The sequence below is a fragment of the Anopheles darlingi genome, chromosome 3 (assembly GCF_943734745.1).
Source record: "Anopheles darlingi chromosome 3, idAnoDarlMG_H_01, whole genome shotgun sequence".
Lineage (NCBI taxonomy): Eukaryota > Metazoa > Arthropoda > Insecta > Diptera > Culicidae > Anopheles > Anopheles darlingi.
In genome coordinates, this window is record NC_064875.1 from 11,346,326 (window position 1) to 11,366,917 (window position 20,592).

Below are 20,592 nucleotides of genomic sequence, written 5' to 3' on the forward strand. Positions count from 1 at the left end.
ATGAGTCAAAACCTAACAAACCCAGCCCCGTGCTTTTAGAACAAATAACGATACCGTTGCATTTAAAAAAAGAAATGCAAATCCAACGATCGATTGGTTTTCAATCTTATGCCACTGAAGGCCTTCTGGACACACACCACACTACTACATCGTGATCTTGACAACACTAACGAACCATTGTTTGAGCGACAGACGACAGTGACGTCGATCGGTTGGCGTACAACAGCGCGCGTTGCATTAGCGTAGCAACAGCATAGTGTACATACACACAGTAGTGCTTGTAGCTTGTACCTCCACTTAATGGACAATCAACAACAACTAAGGTCTTCTTGGGGAAGGCGGGCGGACGACAGAGTTGCATTGGAAGACAAACTCTACATTACCGGAGCCAGATAAGTTTGTCCTCGCAACAACAAGCACAGCAAGAACGGTGCGCGCAATCGTTTGCGCTCCGTTCTATTGATTGTTATTGACTTCCCTTTCCTCTCTCTCTCTCACTCTTTTTCTCGGTTGAATGCTCGGTTGAGGAATTTGTTTGCTGGCCGGCAGTAGAACCGACCGCGAGAGTGGAAGAAGTCAGTTCATGTATCAATATCGATGACGTATACGTAGCTTTGCTCTTCTATTTACCGCAGACTGAGATTGGATTTGATGACACTATGAATGGAAAATTTGTCACCAGCTCTCAATCGGCTACACATCCTTCTCTACCTCTGCTGTCCGTGATACAGAGATGCAAACTTCTAGACGTGACTTCTAGACATTCAAAATTTCAAATTACCCAAAAAAGGGTCCCCTCCATCCGCAATGGTCTGTAATCCTATTACGTAAATTCCCTGGAGAGACTGTTTCTGGGACAAGTTAGACATTAGCAGTCCAACGCTTTGTGCATCGGGAGGAGTTCAGGTAAAGGTGGAAGGTTCCGCTTCCGAGATATAACAATTCCCTAGGGGTACAACACACACACACAAACAGTAACACAGAGTTTGTTTTTCCGTTGGAAAATTGTTTTAACCGACAAGGCAATCAGCTGACGCACAGCACATGGTACGGTAATACTACGCAGCTAATTGGTTCCGTTTTCCCCCCCATTTTTTGTTTCCCTACTTGAACATGATTCCCTCTAGACAGGTTCAAGACTCGAAAGCACCACGGACCTACCTTCAAAATGCTACACATCTTGAATATTGGAACCACCGTAAAATCGCCGAGTCTGTGGTGGTGCCACAATGTCGCGCAGCCTACGAAAACGAGGAGGAGTCCCACGGCATCTGTAGGCGTCGTTTGAATTCGACCAGCGCGAACAAACCATCGGCACTTCCTTTTCTTCCCGAGATTTATGGTCCACGGATGCCCAGGATGGCATGGCCTTGGCCAGGCATTTGCTGGCTCTCTTTCAAATCCACCTCCTCCAACTGGTTACGCCACAACAATTCGTGGCGTGGCCCTTCGGGAGACGAGGTGGACGTATAGCATCATCCAACTACCACTTCTCTGGCTGGCTCGCTGGCTGGCCGAGAAGTCGAGAGATAAAACGCGATTTTTGTAGCTCTGGCTGCTCAGAGCCTTTCGGTTTTGGATATTTATTGTTACCACCTTCGAAATGCGATAAGTTGCCAGCCCGCATCCGACAGACGCGGAACTGTTCCCCGCGGGGTGTCGTCGTCTCCAAGGCTACCACCACAACAGGACGAGCGAGGTCGCAATCCGCAAAATAGAGCCGCACACCTCTTCTTGCTGTATTATCGAATCGCAAAATTGTCAAAAAAACCAAAACATCGAAAGGCATGACAAGCCTCGGAAGCGGCGTACACATGCAGAGAAGTTTGCGTTTCGGTGCTGCTTCGATCTGCAGTATGATGCTGCTGCTGCTGCTGCTGCTGCTGCTGAGGAGAAACATAGAGCGATAGAGGGATTGACCTAGATTCGGCACAAGCGAACGAACGGTCCGTCCACATCAGACTATACCAGAGAGGAGCATTTGATTTTTATGGTTCACGGCGACAATAAATGATGACGAGAGATGCGAGAGAGAGACAGAGACGGTGGTTTGGACGATGATGTATCTCTCGTTGGCATCGCCATGTATATATGTCGTGTCGAAATGTGCGCTTTCGAGGCGCCATCAGATCTAGGATCTAAGCGGGGGAAGCAAAATGACAAATTTTACAACCAATTAACGCTACAAACAGTAACTAAAATCGATCGATCGGCATCACTACCCAGTACTTGTTGTTATTTACCGCGAGAATCTCTCTCTCTAAATTGTGTTTGTGTGTGTGATTATTGATCCCGTATGTAGATGCATCCCCCCCTGCTCATTGGTCAAACACGTCGATGGTGCCGGGGGAATTAACATTTCAATTAAGCCTCACTTGCTTCTCACAATTAACGTGCTGTGAGTGATGGTGATGATGATGTTGTTTTGTTGAACTGCGGCAGCCCTAACTACCAGCAGTCCAGTCCGTGGTTTTTATATAACCAAACCCTTAACTCGTTTCGCGCGTTCGCGATCGATTTGACGCCGGGCTTCGAGGCGGCATCCACCACGAAATGGCCGCGACATCGCAAGAGACGCAAACTCTTGGCGCTCATAAACCTCGCGCGCCCGGTTTGGGAATTGCCACCCCCTGCCTTTTCGTGGGGATAAAACTGCGCGTGGCCCAGGCCCAGGGCCAGCAGCAGCAGCAGTAGGTGCTTATTATGAGCTGAGCTGAGCATGATGCTGATGATGATGAAGTTGGTGCTGTGCTCGTGTGGTTGTGGTGATTGCGTAACACATGGGGAGTAGATGGTACCGCCATTCCGTGTTCGGTTTACAATGCGAAAATGCGCTGTAGAGGGGCTGGTCCCCGCGGTGCGGCTGCGGTGAGCATAATTGTGCCGCCAAAGTCATCACACGACGCGAATGATGGCGGCTTCGAGTTTAGTCGACCAATCATCCCATCGTCTCGTACTGCTGCTGCTGCTGCTAGGTCCTATCTCCCCGGAAGCGTGGCGTAAATGACACAGGAAATCGGTTAAAAAGCACACACACATTGCATTGCACAATTGCAGAAACAATTGCAGCGTTCGCTGCGTGCTGACGACGACGACGACGATGATGATGATGATGATCGGTCGAGCGACACGAGCGGTGTACGTTTTATGTCCCCAAACTAATTTAACCCCCCGCTTGTGTTTGCGCACAAGGACGACACTAGGGAGCCAGTGACATCACATCACGCAAAGATCGATCCCCTCTCTCCGGGTGGACCGGTTGCGTGCGTTCTTCTCTCTTCGATCCACTCTACAAAACACCGGTTGCGGTGCGAAATGAAGGACAAACATTATGGGCACGAGAGAAGGCTCACCATGAAACGTTATGTGAGTTTATCACAAAAAAAAACGGTGAAAAGCCGAGCGTCTCTAGAGATTTGAGACATTTCGTGGGTCAACGCACTTGACGGATACTAACTCTCCCTCTCTCTCTTTCTGTCTGTCGTCACATCCCTCTGTAGATGGTGTGCAGCGGTAGGTGTTCATCAAGCATTTATAGTGTGTTAAGGCGTCGGGGCCAGCACCAGGCCAGGCTGCAGGATGTTTGTGCAAAAAATCGTAAAAAATCGTACTGCTTTCGAGTGATGCACAGACGGCAGAGTATCGGCACGAAAGGAGCATGAAAAGCTACGCACCGTGAGCACACCACACCTGTGACCAGGTCGTCACACCGTCTACACGTTTAAATTCGTTTTCTCGTGAGGTCAATTTAATGTCTGCAAAAAAAAAACTCGCAAATAAATTCAACACCGGAGCTACACACCTCTTGCGAGGTAGTGGTGTGGTGCAACACAGCGAGCGCGACATTTTATCAATTTATAACGCTCTTCTTCACTCTCGGTTAGCTCTTAATGTATGCTTTGCGGTGCTCTTAAATATAAATGGGAAAATTAAAAACATCCCACACACACACACACACACACACGGCGAGTGGACACATTGGTTGGAAATTGAAAAATAAGGTGATTGGAGCGATGTGTCCTCATTTGCCACCGGTCCATTTAATGCAACAACAACAATCGAACACACACACGCACATCGAGCTAAGTGACAGAACTGCTGCCGGTAGTCATCTGCAGCAGCATAATTTGATCGTTATCGATCGATCCACCGATGATACGAGGTGGGTGGCGGCTATGTGCATGCCAAAAGCGACCACAAATACACATCAGTACAGAGATACAGACACACACACGGCAGCGACCGATTTGTCAACCCATTTTCCACGATTGGAAATGGATTCTGCAAAGTTGCGATCGATGGCCCCGGGTTTCGCAGACACAGACTCCTCTGCAGGGAAATGTGGGCGGAATAGTATTCATATGTGTGTGTGTGTGTGTGTGAGGATTCTTTCGCTCCAAGAAGTGACATAAATATTTTGGAGGCCATCCAGCAAACAACGCAAGCAAGCAAGCAAGCGGCATACATCCCACATTCGGAACTATAATAATGGAATGGGGTCTTCTGGTGGTCGGTGTGTGAGCAGCAGCAGCATTTGCATAACTTATTCTCTTCTGGACCGTGGACCGTGGGCGACGTGGACGACGATTGGCTACCGTTGCCAATCGGCAGCACAGAGGCTACGTTCCAAAAAAAAAAAAAAAAAAAAAAAACACCGGAGGAGAACAATTGGCACAGTGCCTTTGCCCCCGCCCGAAAGAGGAACACACATATATCTCATTCCACCGCTGCATCAGCGCTAATGATGATCTAAGGTGATTTCTGCCGCTGCCTATGGAAGTAGCATCCTCTATAAGGTTCTTGCAGAGCAGAAGCAGAAGGCTGGATGTTGTATGCTGGTGTATAGAGGGAGGGGTCGATAAAGTCGCGATCTGAGGTCCCCACCTGCCCCACACACACTGGTGGTGGCGGTGTAACTGTGGCGAATTGTGCCGGTGGCCATAATCAATATAAATAGGCACTAATTGAAACGTTGACAAGACGGCGCGCCAGCCAAATGTAGGAGAAGAGAGCGTCCCCCGTCCAGAGCCCAGTCACCGCACAACCTGACACCAATGTGCTCATCGTCGTCGTCGTGGTCGCCGTCGCCGTCCCGTACACGGAAGATAGATTGGCGATAATGATGGCCACCAAGCACCTTCTTCTCTCCTCAAACGCCTCCGTTCCACGTTTATTGGCTAAACTTTGCACAAAATGGCCGCCGCAAAGAACGTTCCTCCACCGAGGAGTTTGTAATTCAGGGCAGGACAAACAACACGCCGGCGGCCGGTGGCCGGCGAGCGAGCGACGTCCTCACGCGCGTGTCACGCGGGCTGACAATGATGTGGAGACGCGTAGCAGGGTGCGAGCGAGCGCACGCGAATTGAATCCACTTCACCGGACTGACTGGACGACTGGACGACTGACTACCAGGTTGGTCCGAAATGTCACGCGCGCGCGCGCTCGTTGCGCCATCTCGCGGCCAAACAATCCCCGCCAATCTTAACGTTCCGGCGGACGGAGTAGTGAGCCAGTGAGTGAGCGAGCGAACGGGAATGTGCCAAACACAATGTGTCGCCTTCAATTGGATCCAATTCTCCCGGTTTAGAACAGGGCGGACGGACGGATGGACGGACGGACCTGCACTGCACTCGCGAGTCGCCACTTCTTGAAGGCGAAGACTTTATGTAATGGAACTCCTCTCTCTCTCTCTCTGTGGAGTCGAAAGCGAGTTTTTGAAGTTTTTTAAACCCCCAAAAAGAGTAATTGATTCATCTACGCAAAAGTCGCGTTTTCTCCGAATTATCATGTCTAATCCTCTCGATTAATCGATCAACAACCAACAACCAAAAGCCCCGTTCCGGAAAAAGAAGCAGCAAGCAGCTGGAAAGTCGCCGGATCCAATAATTGTTTCTCGTCTCATCTTCTCATCTTTCAATTACGCGCGCACCACGCACTTCTCCGAATGAAATGATCCGAAGTCGTCTATTTTCGCGTCAGAGTTAATGGCAGAAACCGAAAACGAACCGGTAATAACCGATCCGAATCCGTTTGCTGTTTGTTTTGTATTTTTTTGTGCCGCGGCGTGCGGTTTTTGATGGCATTGAGAAGATGATATGCTGTGGTGTGCGAGCTAGCCGCTACACAGTGCGAGAGTGCGAGAAGCGGTTGCATAATGACGAACGACCGACTACAGAGGCGAGGGCCGGGGATTGGTTGCTTCCGGTCCCGGGCGTGAACAGTCGCCTGACTCTGGCTGATTCGGACATAAAACGGTGAACGCAACAACGGAGTTTTGGGCACGATTTCAGCGCCTCGAAAATTATCCGATGCCGGAGCGAAAAGTGGCGAAAGTGGCAACAAACCCAAATCACACCCAAAAGGGTCAAGAGACGTACCCCACGTGATCGTAATGTTGTGCCCGCGATGTGTTCTTCGCGAATTAAAAGAAAACAAAACTCAAATTACGCAGGAACAACCATTCCTTTTCCCTGGCCGATATAAAACAGAAAAAACTGAAGCAGTTCCTTGCTCTTTCCACCCATCATACCATCCAGCAACAACACGATCGTGCGATCGTAAATCAATTTGGACGCTTTAACACTGCCAGCCAGTAAACATTACAAGAGAGCACTGTGCTGTGACTGAGCCAGCGCCCGCACAATTCACTAGATCTAGTGGGGTGAATCATAAAAACAAGCGAAATGAAGACGATCGCCTGGAACCTCTCCTCCTGAGGTCTCACTTGTGTGCTCTGGGGGAAGAACTGATGGAATTATGAGTTGCGCCAATATACACGCGCCGCGTTTATGGCAGTTTTTCGGGTTTTTTGAAGGAGAGTTTTGCGTATTCCTTCCTCTAGTGGATGTGATTTATTGGCGCCACACACACAATACGTAGAGGCGCAATTCCGTGAGTAATCTGCCCTCGTGAGACGTCTCGAGGAGAATACGACGACGATAAATCCATCGCACAGCATCGTCGTCATGATGCACGATGAGTCATAGTGCATCAATGGGGCGGCTGCTGTTACTATCGCCGGATCGCACTCTCTCTTTCGCTCACTGGTGGCATTCGGAAGCAACAACGAACCTTGGTATCGAGAGATATTCGAATGTGTGTGCACATGAAGCTAGTATTGCAATGGACGACGAGCAGCCCAGAGAGGCCAACAACATCAGCGCAAAACGGGGAAAACCGCAAGTCGCGATTCAAAACGAAAGAGCATAAAACCAGCGGCAGTGATCGCACATTTGAAAGGAATGCGGCGCGCGTATGTACGCGTAGATGTACCGCTCGCTCTTCTAGGCGATTATCTAACCAATGACGGGGGGAGAAGGCTCCGGTGCTATGGCCGGCCATTGATCGCCGAAGAGCCAAAGACATACACACTAGAGACACACTGCATGCAACGCAGTGATCGCGCGCGCCATTTTATGCGCATGTCGTTGATTACGTGCGTACGCGCGTTTGGTATTTGCTACTACTCTCTGCACTGCACAAAAGGGTGCTACTGCTGCTGCTGGTAAGAGTATAGTACCTCTGCCGCCGACGCCGCCGCGCGCCACAACCTCTTCTGCAGCATTCCATCGCATCGGAGGAAAGAAAGAAAACGGAAAAGAGTTTCACTTGCCGCCCAGCAGCAGCACCATCATCAACGGGCTGTGCTGTGTGTCTTTCGCTTCTGTTGCCTGTTCCGTATCTTGGCCCACTATCTCCTGGGGCGCGGTATTGCGGAGTGACACACACAGACGTTCACGTTGTGTGTTTTCATTTGCTTCGATCTTGCCCTCTTGGGTAGGGCCGCCATCAGCAGATTTCGCTTTCATCGCGTCGTCGTGCCCTCCTTTTAGGTCCTTTAATTTTCCGCCACGCGCGAAGCGGTGAAGAGGCCCGGGGTATTATCAGGCGGGATCTCAGGCGGGGCGAGAGATTTGCTGACTGTCAGCAGTGGAGGGATTGAGCGGCTTTGGAAGTGGCATTTGGAGACTTTCGAGTGCTTCGCGATCGAAGCACGATCGAGAGACGGAATACGAAACAGCGTTGACGAAAAAGAAGTTGTAATAGTTGTTGTGTTTGGTGTGGTTTTGTGGTCGAGGGCCCCAGAAGTCGCCAGAAGAACCGGTTTCATACAACTTCACATCTCTCTCTCGCTCTCTCTTAGGTCTGTATCTTCCTGCGTATCTTACGAATTCACTGCCCAAAAATTCCGAAATTGATCTCCTCCCGCTTCTCTCCTCCATCTCAAGAAAAGGTATCTGTGACGACCTTTTTCCGTCTCCGAAAAAGGCGGTTTTTGTTTTTTGGGAAAGTGGATGCAAATCTACTCTAAAATCAGAGGAGCTCCCCACGAGAGCTGAGGTTTTTTGGGATTGGTCTTTACTTTGAGCGAGCGAACGATCTACGATTCCTGTTTGATTATACGACGCGACGCCATTTGAACAGGTTAATGCCGAGGGGGGTGGTTTAGTCCGTTTCTATCTCTTTCTTCGATTCTGCAGGACGTGTGCCGCTGGATACATATTGGGAGGGGGGCTTTTTTGCTGGGACGACGGAAACATGGGACCAGCTGCTTTCGGTGTTTGATTTCACGATTTTCGGAAACGAAATAAGCACTTCGAGCGGTTGTCGCCGGAATGGGGAATAACATTTCAAATGACACTACGGATCACTCTCTATGTGAAGGCTGAAGGGCGGTTTTATGGGCATAAAACATAGACACAAACACACGTACACACACTTTAGGATTCCAAATCATCGAGATTTTGGGGGCCAGGAGTCCACATCGTTCACTTTCACCTCAGAGCCCTTTCATACGGATCTGCGATGGAACACAATCCTGGGCACACGCGTTTTGTTGCCCCTGGATCATCTCGCGATCGGGATGGAGACATTCTAAACAAAACCGATCCCGACGACGACGATGACGATGACGATGACGGCAACTTTTGACATCATACACCACACACCAACTGGAAGGAAGGTGAATTCCGCGCACGCACACGTACACACAGCCAAGCACACATACAAACAGCGCGCGTGTTGTATGGGGTGGTTCTGTGATTGCAAAATGGCCATAAAGTGCGCGACACGCCCCAGGCCACGGGTAGATAACTAATTTAAATATTTGCTGATTAAAATTTCAATCGTTTTAATTAAACGCAAACAGCACACCTCCACACGTTTTGAGAGATTGTTTCCTGTACCACAGACAGAGAGGCCAGGACAAACAAATACACACGCATCCGACCATTGCCAGGGGGTGGAATAGATAGTTTCTTCTGGGAGTTTCTGGGGATGACGACGATGGCGCAACGTCGCTGTCACTCTGGAGGTTGGATGGTGTTGCACCTCGAGGCACACTCTTCGGCGAGGGGTTTGGGATCATCTCAAACCACCCACAACCCTCTGTTGCCGCGATCGGATTTGACGTGACGTTTTTTGATGGTTACCACTCCTACTCCTACTACACACAGCGCTTTACACATCGAGCAGAAAGGTATATTACGCATCACCAAACACAACACAACGACGATGATCATCGATGATCGCAGCAACACTTCTACATAGCACACACCCCCTCCCTCCTCTCAGAGCGTATTTTTCACACGAGGGCGGCTCGATGTATGGAGACGATCACCAGAAGCGCGCCCGCGCCCTCGCGTTCTGCCCCTGCCAGTAAATTGAATTAATCTTTTCTGGCCACTCTCCAGTAGGTAGTAAGGCACACAAAGCATTCCAGCACACCAGAGAGCATAGTAATAGCGTGTGTCGTTCGCGGTTCTCGTTCTTTTGCACAAAGCGCGGTGGTCAAGCCAGTCTCTGCTAACGCCTCCCTCACTCTCGAGAACTTTGTATATCGGACCGTTAACACACAGATACAAGCGTGCGCGCGCGCGCGACTGGTCGTCATCCATGATCGTGATGATCGCCACAGCAGATCGCAGGAGCCAGAACCAGTAAACCGGAACCGTACGCATTCCTCGTGCAGATTTCCTTCTCTTTAGTGGGGGATGATCGTAACAATAACATCCTTTCGGTAAAAGATCATCACACACCGAACGATGCAGTACATCATAAGCGACAAGCACAAAACACGATTTGGTGACCACACGGTGCTATCACAGCTGACTCACGTTCTAATCAATCACAAATCTCCGCGCGGACATTCCAACATTGGTCTGTTCGCCTCCTTTTTTCTTTCTATTTTTTTTTGGGGGAAGACACAACACAAGGCGAACTCCCGGACGGCGAATGTGCGCGCCACGAACCGGGCTAACTACTGAAACTGAACTAAAACCGCGAAGCGCAACCGCTAGACCGCGCCGCTTCGCGCGAAGAACAGAATGGAGGATGGAGTGTTGTTGGTGTGGCCACACCAAGTGCCGCGGTGGTGGCTTCTACTAAAAATCGGCTTCTACTAAAAATTGTCAGCCCCTCGTCGTTGGAACGTCACCGCCGAGCGGTGAACTCGTGTTTTTAGCTCTCTCTCTGCTGTTGGCCGTCGTGCCGTGCTCTCTCATTCGAGGCCATGCGTACGCACGCGGTTCGTGCAGTTCATCGTTCACCCTGTATGCTCCGGGGGTGGCGTTCACGGGGTGAACCTACAGTCGTTGATAAAGAGCAGTGTGCGTTTGCGAAATTTACTTTACATTTTCACTCCAAAAGAATAAGCAAATTTGGCATTGACAACCTCTTTGTTGTAAGACACAATGTGTCCAATACGAATAGAGATGTTGTTTAACAACAGGATTTCTATAAGGATCAATCTGTCTGAATAACATAAAAATATTATTCTTGGTACAAAATTGACTCACATTGTTATTAAATTAAACATTGTTTTCAATTTGATTGAATCGCCGTTGAAGTTTTGTACTATAAAGACAAATAAGTTTTCCTGAAGTTTCAACACACAGGAAGAAAAATTAAAGGAATATTTCTTATTCTTTCGAATTGAACTAACAGAAAAGTCCTGAATTAAGTCTGGATCTAAATACTATTTAATAATATTATGCTATACTTGAGGACAGTAAATGTTCTAGATCCAAGTAGGTTTAGGCATGTTCTTGCACCACGAGTTCTCGAACTAGCGCATGGAACCTACTAAAAGCATAAGTAGCTAGCATATCAATTGATTTTAATCGACTTTAACTTCTGTACTTAAACATTCGTTACGTCGAATTAACGCTTCATTGTTTCCAAGTCAAATCACGGCGACTATTTGTTCCCAGCGAAAAATGAATGAATATCTGTCAGTGACTGTAAAACCCGAACCGACTCACCGAGCGGATATCTCGCGTCACCGCGATTCTCTTCGCTCATCTTTCTCCGTTCACTACGTTCAATTCTCGGAGACGCCACGCATACTCTTTATATTCTCTCTCTTGTTGCGTATCGAGCCGCTCCCCGTTTGGATATTTGTCATACAGCTAGCAGAGCAAAACATGAAAACATGGATCATGCATAACGTTCTCTCAACTGTCCCCACGCCTGGCGCGAATTGAAAGAGTGATTCTCGCACTCTCTTTCTCACGAATCTCCTGCGAGAGATGTTGCCGCAGTGTTGCCAAACCACCATAAACCGCTCTGCAGATACAGCTCTGACATCATTCCGATTTGCTGGTTTTGAGCTAAACTCTGACATTACAGACCATTTGGCCAGTGACTAGAGACAATATGGAGTACGCCACCAGCCAGCATGGGGGGTAATGGCTACAATTGAATCATGCAAATACAAATTATGCTTGCACGCACATAGACAAAGAAGAATGCGCGACCGTCACCATGTCGCCCCCTTGCTGGTCATTAGTTTCCGATCATATCGCGACGAACTTCCTGCCTGCCAATGGTTGTAAACCTCACCCTCCCCGAAAAAGGTATTCCAGGTATCGGGGGCCCGTCGGTTGTCGTCGGTGTCAATGGACGAGACATTATTTCATTCTAACCGTGTGCGTGAATGTATGTGTGTACCCACTATCTCATTTACAGCATAAGACCAAACAGGCGCAACCATCAACTACAGCAGCACATTTATTCTGATTTGGGCATTCCAGCCGAGAACACCACCAACTTCTGGAACTGTTATAGAGGACTGTACTCGTAGGACTGGCTGTCGGCACCAACCAAAACGTGAATTATAGGTTTCTTTGCCAGCTAAGCCGCACACGTCCCAAAAGGGCACAGGTATAAAAATGGGACATCCGCTGAGCTCTCCCTCCCCTCTGGGGGAAGAGATACGAGCATGCGACATGCCTTGTGGAATACGAAACGAAAAAATGCCGCAACTACCGCTGCTGCTGCTACTGCCACTGCTGCTGAAGAAGAAGTTTACCCAAGAATGCTATCACGTGTACAGCAAAAAGAAGAACAAGAAAAAAGAATCAAAACAAACACACACAGTTCTGGACACAGTGAGTGTCCGCTAATCGCGCTAGAAGCCAACAACAGTACAGCGGCACACACCACTGGAGGAGGAAACCACTTCCCTATATTCCTTCCACACATTTTGTTTTTACACATTTCGTCCCCGGGGTACAGTTGCGCCATTTTTTAAATTTCTGTGAGTCTCGTGTGTGACTTGCGCGACCAATGTTGTTTTGGATAAAAATCCGACCGGCAATAAATTCATTCTTATCGTCCAGGCTGGCTTATCTTAGGCACGATAGGATAGAGATACACTACCACCTTCCACTGTACGTTTGCAAATGGCAGCCATACTGTCTTAAAGCGTATTGTGACAAAAATAGGTGTAACCGTGGCGTAGGTATCCCGTTTGCTTACTCAAGGCAAGGTAGGAAGAGAGGCTACTAACCAGCACCACCAGCACCGAGGGTGGCAGTATGCTAAATCATCTCTCCTTATGCTTACACTACTAGAACCCCGTTAGTGAAATCGCGCACACCGCATATGGATCACGTGTCGCACGAGCAACGACTTTTGTTGGAGATGCCGAGAATGAACGGGGAATCCAGTGGATCCGGGAGGGGGGGGGGGGGGGGGGGGGCGGAGGACTCTGGATGCTTAAGCCAATCGCACTTGGGAACGTGTTGCGCGCTTCGAGTGCCGGTAGCGAGGAGCGTGCGCACGCGTGAAGTCTACGACGATGAGTCGCGGCGGCGCTATCTTAAATAATTTATAACCGCAGTAGTTAGCGCAACGCGTGCACATCATGTCTGTCTGCCTTCCACTTCCACGCTCCGAAAGTTCCGTTGTTCTGATGATGGATCAGAGCAACCGCCTACTGCCGCTAGCAGCCGCTGCCTAGCGCGGGTTTTTTTCGGTTTCATTTTGGCACTTGATTGAATCAGCTGACAGGCGTGGTGTGGTGGTCGTGAAGGCGACGCATCCTCCGGGGCCAATTACTTGAGGTTTATTATTTATGGCCTTAATGGTCATATTCAGTTTTGGAGTCGGGAAGCCATGCACGTGTAGCCATAGTAGATCCAAGTAGCCCCACCAGTGTAGCAACCTGCATACGCAACAGGCACACACACTTGTGTCTAGACGTCTCTCTGCCAAGAATAGGATCAACAGAGTGCTTAAAGAGCATTTCAAGGCTAAAGCGTGGGGTGGAGATTTTCATTTCGTGGTTAGATGGTCAGTGCCTTAACAGAAGTAACCGTCAAACGCCTGCCCCGTTCGTATCTTTGCCTTGGAGTTCAATTGTAGTTTACATTCCATGCAGTGTAGAGCCGGCGGTACAGTTTCGAGAGCTAATCCAAGGCGGCGTTGGCAACGTTACAGATATGTAAAATCCGCTTTTGAACGATCAGATCGCATCAGTCGCGCTCGTGCTAATATACACGCCAATTAGACCACTCGCCCATTTAGTAGCGCCAATGATATCTCGCCTCTATAGTGCTCGGTTGTCGTCAAAAGCCATCGCCACCGGAGAGGGAACGCCTGCTGGTGCGTGCGTGCGTGGAGAATCCTCGGCGACCTCCAATCCTCACCGCTCCAATGGCGTGCAAATATACTAATTCGCCCGCTACTGCGGCTGGTGCTGTTTGCACTTCTAATTTGCATGTTTTGATTTGCACTCTCATAGCAATCAAGCCTTGGAACCACGTTATCTCGGTTGTTGCTCGCTCGGCTGTTGCTGCTACTTCTTTGGATGAAAACATTCTTCCTGTGTGTGCCGCCTGCCACGATATATAGTTGAACAACATTGAAGAGGCCACGGAAGCAGGGTACTTCCCCTCTCTGTCGTCATGAGCCGCTTCCGCTAACACATGAGTGTACACAGAGTACTGTGTCGTCAGCGGAGCACAAATTTAGCTAATATTTTGGATCATCTTTCTCACAAACAGTCGCTAAAAATATTGTGCAAACCCCCGGGATCATAATTGCCTAAAAGGAGAGAGGGAACTAATACCAGAATATCAATAATTAGCTGTAGCTACTAGTGCGCTACTACAAGCGCAGGTAACGGCGCAGACAACAAAAGCTACTAAAAACAGAGCGAACTCTCCACAGAAAAATCCCCTAAATGTAGACTATCCAGTACACACCAGCTCACGTCTCACGCTCCGTTTCTCACCTGCTCACCCATTAGTGAGCTAACCGCCAAAGGCGTAAAGGTGAGCGAGCAACAACAAGAGGAAAACAAACATAAAAAAACCAACTAGAAGCAGCCAAGCCAACCGCGCTAACACACACACAGTCTCAGAGTGTGGTTTTCTCTTTCTAATGTTTGATGCCTTCTCCCTCTCTTCTCGTGACTCATAAGAGATCATGGAGCGCGTTCATTAATGGACGCCAGCCGGGGATAGCAGAGAGATCTCCAGGTCTCTAGCTTCAGGTGCAACAACCGCCCCGGGGGGGGGGAAGGGTGAGAGATCGCGACGTGCAGCGAGATCAATCCACCACGTGCCTGTGATCGTTGCATAGATTGCACCATTGGCGGATAGTATCACCAGCGGCCAATTTATCACGTCGAACCTCAACTATTGCGCTTCGTAGCTCTGCTGCTTGTCTTCTTCGATGTTTAGCTTGGGCTTTTTAGCAGCAGCTTTGGACGCGCCGTTGTATGACTCATCCTTGGCGCACCAAACCTGCTCCAAACCTGCTGCTCTCCGGTTGCGGGCCTCTCTCTTTCTCTCTCTTTCAGGGTCATCGATCGTTTCCAGCTCCGTTTGCTCCAGCTCCATCATGCACACACCACCAGCAGGCAGGGCACACTCCCCTTTACCCCTTCTTTGCCTCCTTCTTTGCATGACTGCCACCACTTCTTCCACTCCACCCGGGTAACCGACAACACAAAAAACCGGAGTTCGAGAGGAGCTTTTTTGGAGAAATTTCGTTCGCGTTTCAACCGGGACCAAAAATGGTCAACGACTGGTCGGCGGTGGCCACAGCAACAGCAACGCGCTCATTACTTAGCAACGCCGCCGCCGCCGTCGTCGTCATCGCGGTGATGGTGATCTGGTTTTAATTTTTTTTTTTGGTTCCCGCTCCTCTGTGTCTCTGTTGCTATCGCAGGCACTATATGTTGGAGCAAATGATCCGTACGAAAAGGAAGCTGACTCAAGATAAATCCCCTCACCTCGAGAGAAAGACAAATATTTCGTCGGTTTTCACGTTTCGCCGTATCTATCTGGTCATAAACAGCAAGAGCGCCGGATGGTGCTGCCGTCGATCCGGCAGTCTCACGTACACGCGTACGGTATAAACATACGGCAAATATGGTGGTGCATGCGCGCGGTTCTCTTTCCAGGAAACGGCGGCACACAAACTGTGCGACAAAAAGCTGACGTCTTCTTTTTGTCAACGACTGGGATGCGGATCGCGAGTTTTCGTGATTCTCGTATCGATTCGAAGAGAAACAGAGAGAATCTTCTTCGTGTTTGCTGGTAGATGATGATGATCAAGCAGGATGATCTTGTAGTTGCGTTGCATAATGCGGTGCTTCAGCTCTGGGTTATTCCAGGATTTTGGGGATTCTCTTTGATTCATCAGAGGAGCTTACTACACAACATACACGACGTTTCTCTGTAACTATGCCAAATGCATGTCTCTGTACTTATAGGATATAGAGGATGCAAAACACACAGAAGGTAGTCAGGAATGTGCAAATGGAAGCCAATTCAAGCCTAGCGCGAGAGAGAAAAAGAGAGCGAACCGGAATTCGGAATGTGTCACCGCGAACCGAGAATCCGAATTCGGCGGAAATTCGAGCACCAAACTAAGCCATCCGTCGGGCCGTTTTCTTCTCCGCACGCAGCTCTTGCTTCTTGAGGAACTTCGGCTACCAGTTACCAAAAGTTGTAGTAAATAACAGGCAGCGCGCGCCGTGTATGCTCTTTTCACCTCGACGAGCACGAGTAGCTGCTAATACACATTCGCGGCTTGTCAGAGAACCTTCTGTGCGCTTGCTGCTGTCAGGCATCGCTCAACTACACCGCACATCCTCCTCTCGTCCTCTCTTGGCTGGTGCTGCGACGATGGATTGGCGGGCCACCCTCCCGGCTAAAAAGACGGTGGGAACCGCACAAAAATGCGCGCGAGCGTAAAAAGTTTTAAAAATAACCTCCGCAGAAAAACTCATCCTACAGCAGCGTGCGCGCCATTCCTCCGTAAAAGAACATGCCTAACGGGGAGGGAGTAGGTTACCCCTAAGTTCCCTCTCTCTCTTCCCGCACGCCTGGCTTGGTCTATTCTCTCTAGTTGACCTGCACAAGACGTTAAACACGTCGCTGATGAGCCGGAAGAAGGGAAGGAAAGGGAAGGAGGAGAAGTAGGAAGTTTTTGGGCGAAACACACAACATTCAAGGTTAGTAAATCATCGCCAGGTATACACAGATGTCGGAGCGCACACTAGCGCCCGAGGATACACCTTGGAGCTAGGGAGAATAGTAGTAGTACTGCAGCTCTTGATGATGGTTTGTCATTTGATTTAGCATCGCTTGTAAAGTACATTTTACAGACCAACATGGCTGGCTGGTGCTCTGCAGAGCGCCGTCTACTGCTACGCTGCTTTTACTACAGTTTTAGTGCATTTGCCCTGCAGGCAGGATGGCAGATATGTCGACCTAGAGGCAGCATGTGACTGCTTTACAGTCTACTTCGTCTGCATCAAGAATTATAGCTCTCAAGGGTGCAGCATTTCTTGGCGAACTAGACACCCCGCCAGCGGTAACTCCTACTCCTGTAGGAGTCACTGACTCTTACAGCTACCAATCCTTTAACACTCTGGCGTTCTGATCTTTGCCAGTTTAGGAACCATAAACCACAAAACCATCCTCCACTACGCCACAGCATAAAGAAGGCGACAATGAAAATGCTTTCATTCTCACAGCAGCCGCGAGTCGCCTTCGCTATTCATCTCTTTTCCTTTCCTGTGAAGGGATCATCTCATCTCACGCTCTATAGCGCACACCAAGGCGGCGACCATGTTTTACAATTTCGGTTAAAACTCCGCCAGCACTTTAGTGCGACGACAACGTACATAATCCACAACAGCAGCACTCGCGGTGGCTATGGCAACATCTCATTTATGATGAATATTTAATGAGTGAGCGCCTAAGAGTTCTTAAGTGGTTCGCGCGAGAGGTGCATCAGTTGTTCTCCGACGTTCCTCCTCCTGTACTATCAAAGTCCTTACCTCGCACACCGTTGCTAGTGGTGGTCACACAACAATTACGCACATCATTACGTACGACGCGACACAAATACACACCGTTGACAATATAGGGAGAAGAGAATATGCTTGCATCGTCCTCGAAAATCTAAATAACAAGCGCATTGCGGGCGCCTTTCTCATAATGCTGCTGCTGCTGCTCCGGTTTGTCGTTCGAGGAGTTCTCGAGACGGAGTACACCGCACACGATTGTGTTGTTACGTCTGTAACGTCGGTCTGCGCGGTAAAAGCGGACAAAACAGAACAGAAAATGGAAGGTTCCAAATAACTTCGTCCCTCGTCCGCGTGGCAGCGCGTGGCGTTGGACTTCCTCCTGCATACCGTATATATATATATCCTTCCTTGTTGTTTACGCGCTGCTCCAGACTAGAAACACTCCAGGACTGCCTCTCTCTTCCCCTTTAGGTTATGCAAATACACGTCCTCCTTTCCTTCTGCCGCTTCACGAACCTGCCCTGTCTGGAATGAAATATGAATGCATTTCGTATGCTCACACCATCGTGTGGCAAAGGGGGCGCCGAGAGCCTGCAGAAACCAGGAAGAACACGTGAAAGTCACATAACTCCTTGCGGAGCAACAATAAACATCCACAAACACTCGTTGCTTGCTCGGTGGTGGCCTTCGTAATCATTAATGCCATGTGGAGCAGAGAGTCCCGGCCTTTTCCACCGAACATTACCGATTGCAATCGTTACGTAGTATCGACTGGCAACAGACCACTCCCGGATGCGCGATGTCCTTGGAGGACACGCGCAAAAAAGGAATCTAGAGCGATAGTAGTACGATGATAACTTCATCACGCGCAAGACGCGCTTCTCCGTGGGGCGACGGTGCGTAGATCGTCCTATCCATCTCAATGAAACCCTCCCTGTGCCCTCGGATTTGCCCCGGTCTAATGGACCTGGGAAGGACGCCTAGTGGTCGCACGTGGTCGTCCGCTGGAACGCTCTCTTCCCTCCGTTACTCTTCTTCCGCGCAAAATGAATGGCAGCATCCCGTGCTGCAAGGTCCCGCGCGCGTCGTGTGTCTCGACGTGTTTAGCTATTCACACAAACAAACGACGACGCAGACCACGAGAGCAAGGATTTATTTACGATACGCCATTACGCAGCGCGGGAAAGTGGCGCCCGAGCGACAGGAAGAAGCATTTCTTGTGCTCCACAGGCCCGGCGGCCTCTAAGACAGGGATGATTATTTTTTTCCTACCCCTTGGTTGGCATTCTCGCCATCCTTTGCCGTCTTCCGCCATCGGAGATTGATGGAGCTACGTGTTTGCGTACGAGAATCCAGAAACTCGAATGCTGTACGTGTACGTACCAGCGACTCGCCGCCCAAAGAGCGCTTTCGTTCGTTCGTGCATTATTGATTTGCCACGTCTTAAGGAGGAAAGCTACGTGGAATGTGGAGAGATATGGCGACAGGATACGCGGCTACGGATCGTGCCGAGGCGGAGTTTCCGGTGGTTTCGTCCACCATTACCATTTATACTAGTGCGTAGTTTGCTAGCCTTGAATTTCGCAGAAGCAGACGACGTAGAAGTAGAAAGAGAGTACGAGACGAAAAGCGGCGTTTTCAACTACTTGTACTACATCCGCAAATTTAACATCATTTGCAGAAGGAACGCTTTCGCGGAAGTTCATTTTTGAAACCAATTTCCCAAATGTCGTTGATACGCTATCTAGCTGATCTATGATTGACGACCGGCGATGGATAATATTGGAAGGGTAAGCAGACAGACAGAGACCATATTTCGTTTATCCCGCAGTGTATCGAGGAGGGTATAAATATTTCTTCCAGGGGATAATCGTATTCAAGGTAATCCGCATGCAGCAGCAATTCCGTGACAAACTGCAGTTTTGTTGTTTGTGCCCACGAATCAGATTGAAGTGAACATTGCTGGTACGGGGTCTGCAAAACGACATTTGTACAATGAAACATATTTTTGTGTGCTTCCATCAACCCGGCCCTAAAAACGGACACAACCCGAAAACACATCGAAGCGGTAAGAAATATGAAAAACATGAAAATACAGTTTAGAAAGAGAGAGAGAGAATTGGTGGCGCTGTAGCCCCCGACAATCCCGATGGGCTATTGACAGAAGCAAATGGAATGGAAAGGTAAACAACAGTTCAGCAAAGTGGAGATGGATCGCGCACATTTAGTGGCCTTCGGGCCCTGGCCTGGGACAACAACACAGGACACGCCTGATACACGAAGATACGAGACGAGACGGTACAGAGAGCTTTTAATGCTCACCTAATTTACAAGCGGGACACAAATATACATATAATCTTGAAGGGGTTCAGCCCTTCCGCTTAAAAAAAACGCTCCATATAAACCACACACCACAATAATGGCAGCGTAGACGCGTCCCCATACCATGATACGTAGAGCACACAGCATCACGTTGAACGCCCCAACAACGAGAAAAAGCGCCGAAATGAGCGGTACAAAAGGAATATGGCGTTTACGAAAGTAGTAGTAGGTAGTAAAGTAGTTTTATGATGCTTGCGGTGGTGTGCACTTACCCGGCTGGTGGACGAACGGATCGATTTGGTGCCGGCCGAGTTGCTGTGCGAATGGGATTTCGGTTCCATCTGGGCCGCACACTGGACCGGGGTGCCACTGTTGGTGATGTGGTCGGCCGGCAGCGTTTCCGGCACCGTTTGCAGCGTCGTTCGCATCGTGGCCGACATGGTGGTGATCGAAGTGTGCTCTGCGTTGGTTTCTGCTGGAAAATCCTTCTCGACGGCGACGACTACTACGATGACGACGACGACGACGACGGTACTCCCGGGGTTCGCTCTACTTTAAGCTTACTTTAGCTTTTGCCACAGATACACACATACACACCCACACGCAGACACACATAAACACTCACACACAGACACACTGTTTCGGTCTTCTTGGATCGTGGTACCACTCCTTACTTACTGCACTCTTGGCCACTTATCGCACACAACGACGACGACGAC

At 49.4% G+C, this 20,592-nt stretch overlaps 1 protein-coding gene across 1 annotated transcript in view; it reads right to left on the reverse strand.

Annotated features, from left to right (window-relative positions):
- Positions 1 to 20,313, reverse strand: part of LOC125958382 (serine/threonine-protein kinase par-1) — a 58,857-nt gene extending 38,544 nt beyond the window's left edge. Inside the window, exon 1 of the mRNA XM_049691675.1 lies at positions 20,146 to 20,313. Within this exon, the coding sequence (XP_049547632.1) occupies positions 20,146 to 20,313 (168 nt within the window). The remainder of the gene's footprint in view (positions 1 to 20,145) is intronic.
- Between the last annotated feature and the right edge of the window lie 279 nt (positions 20,314 to 20,592).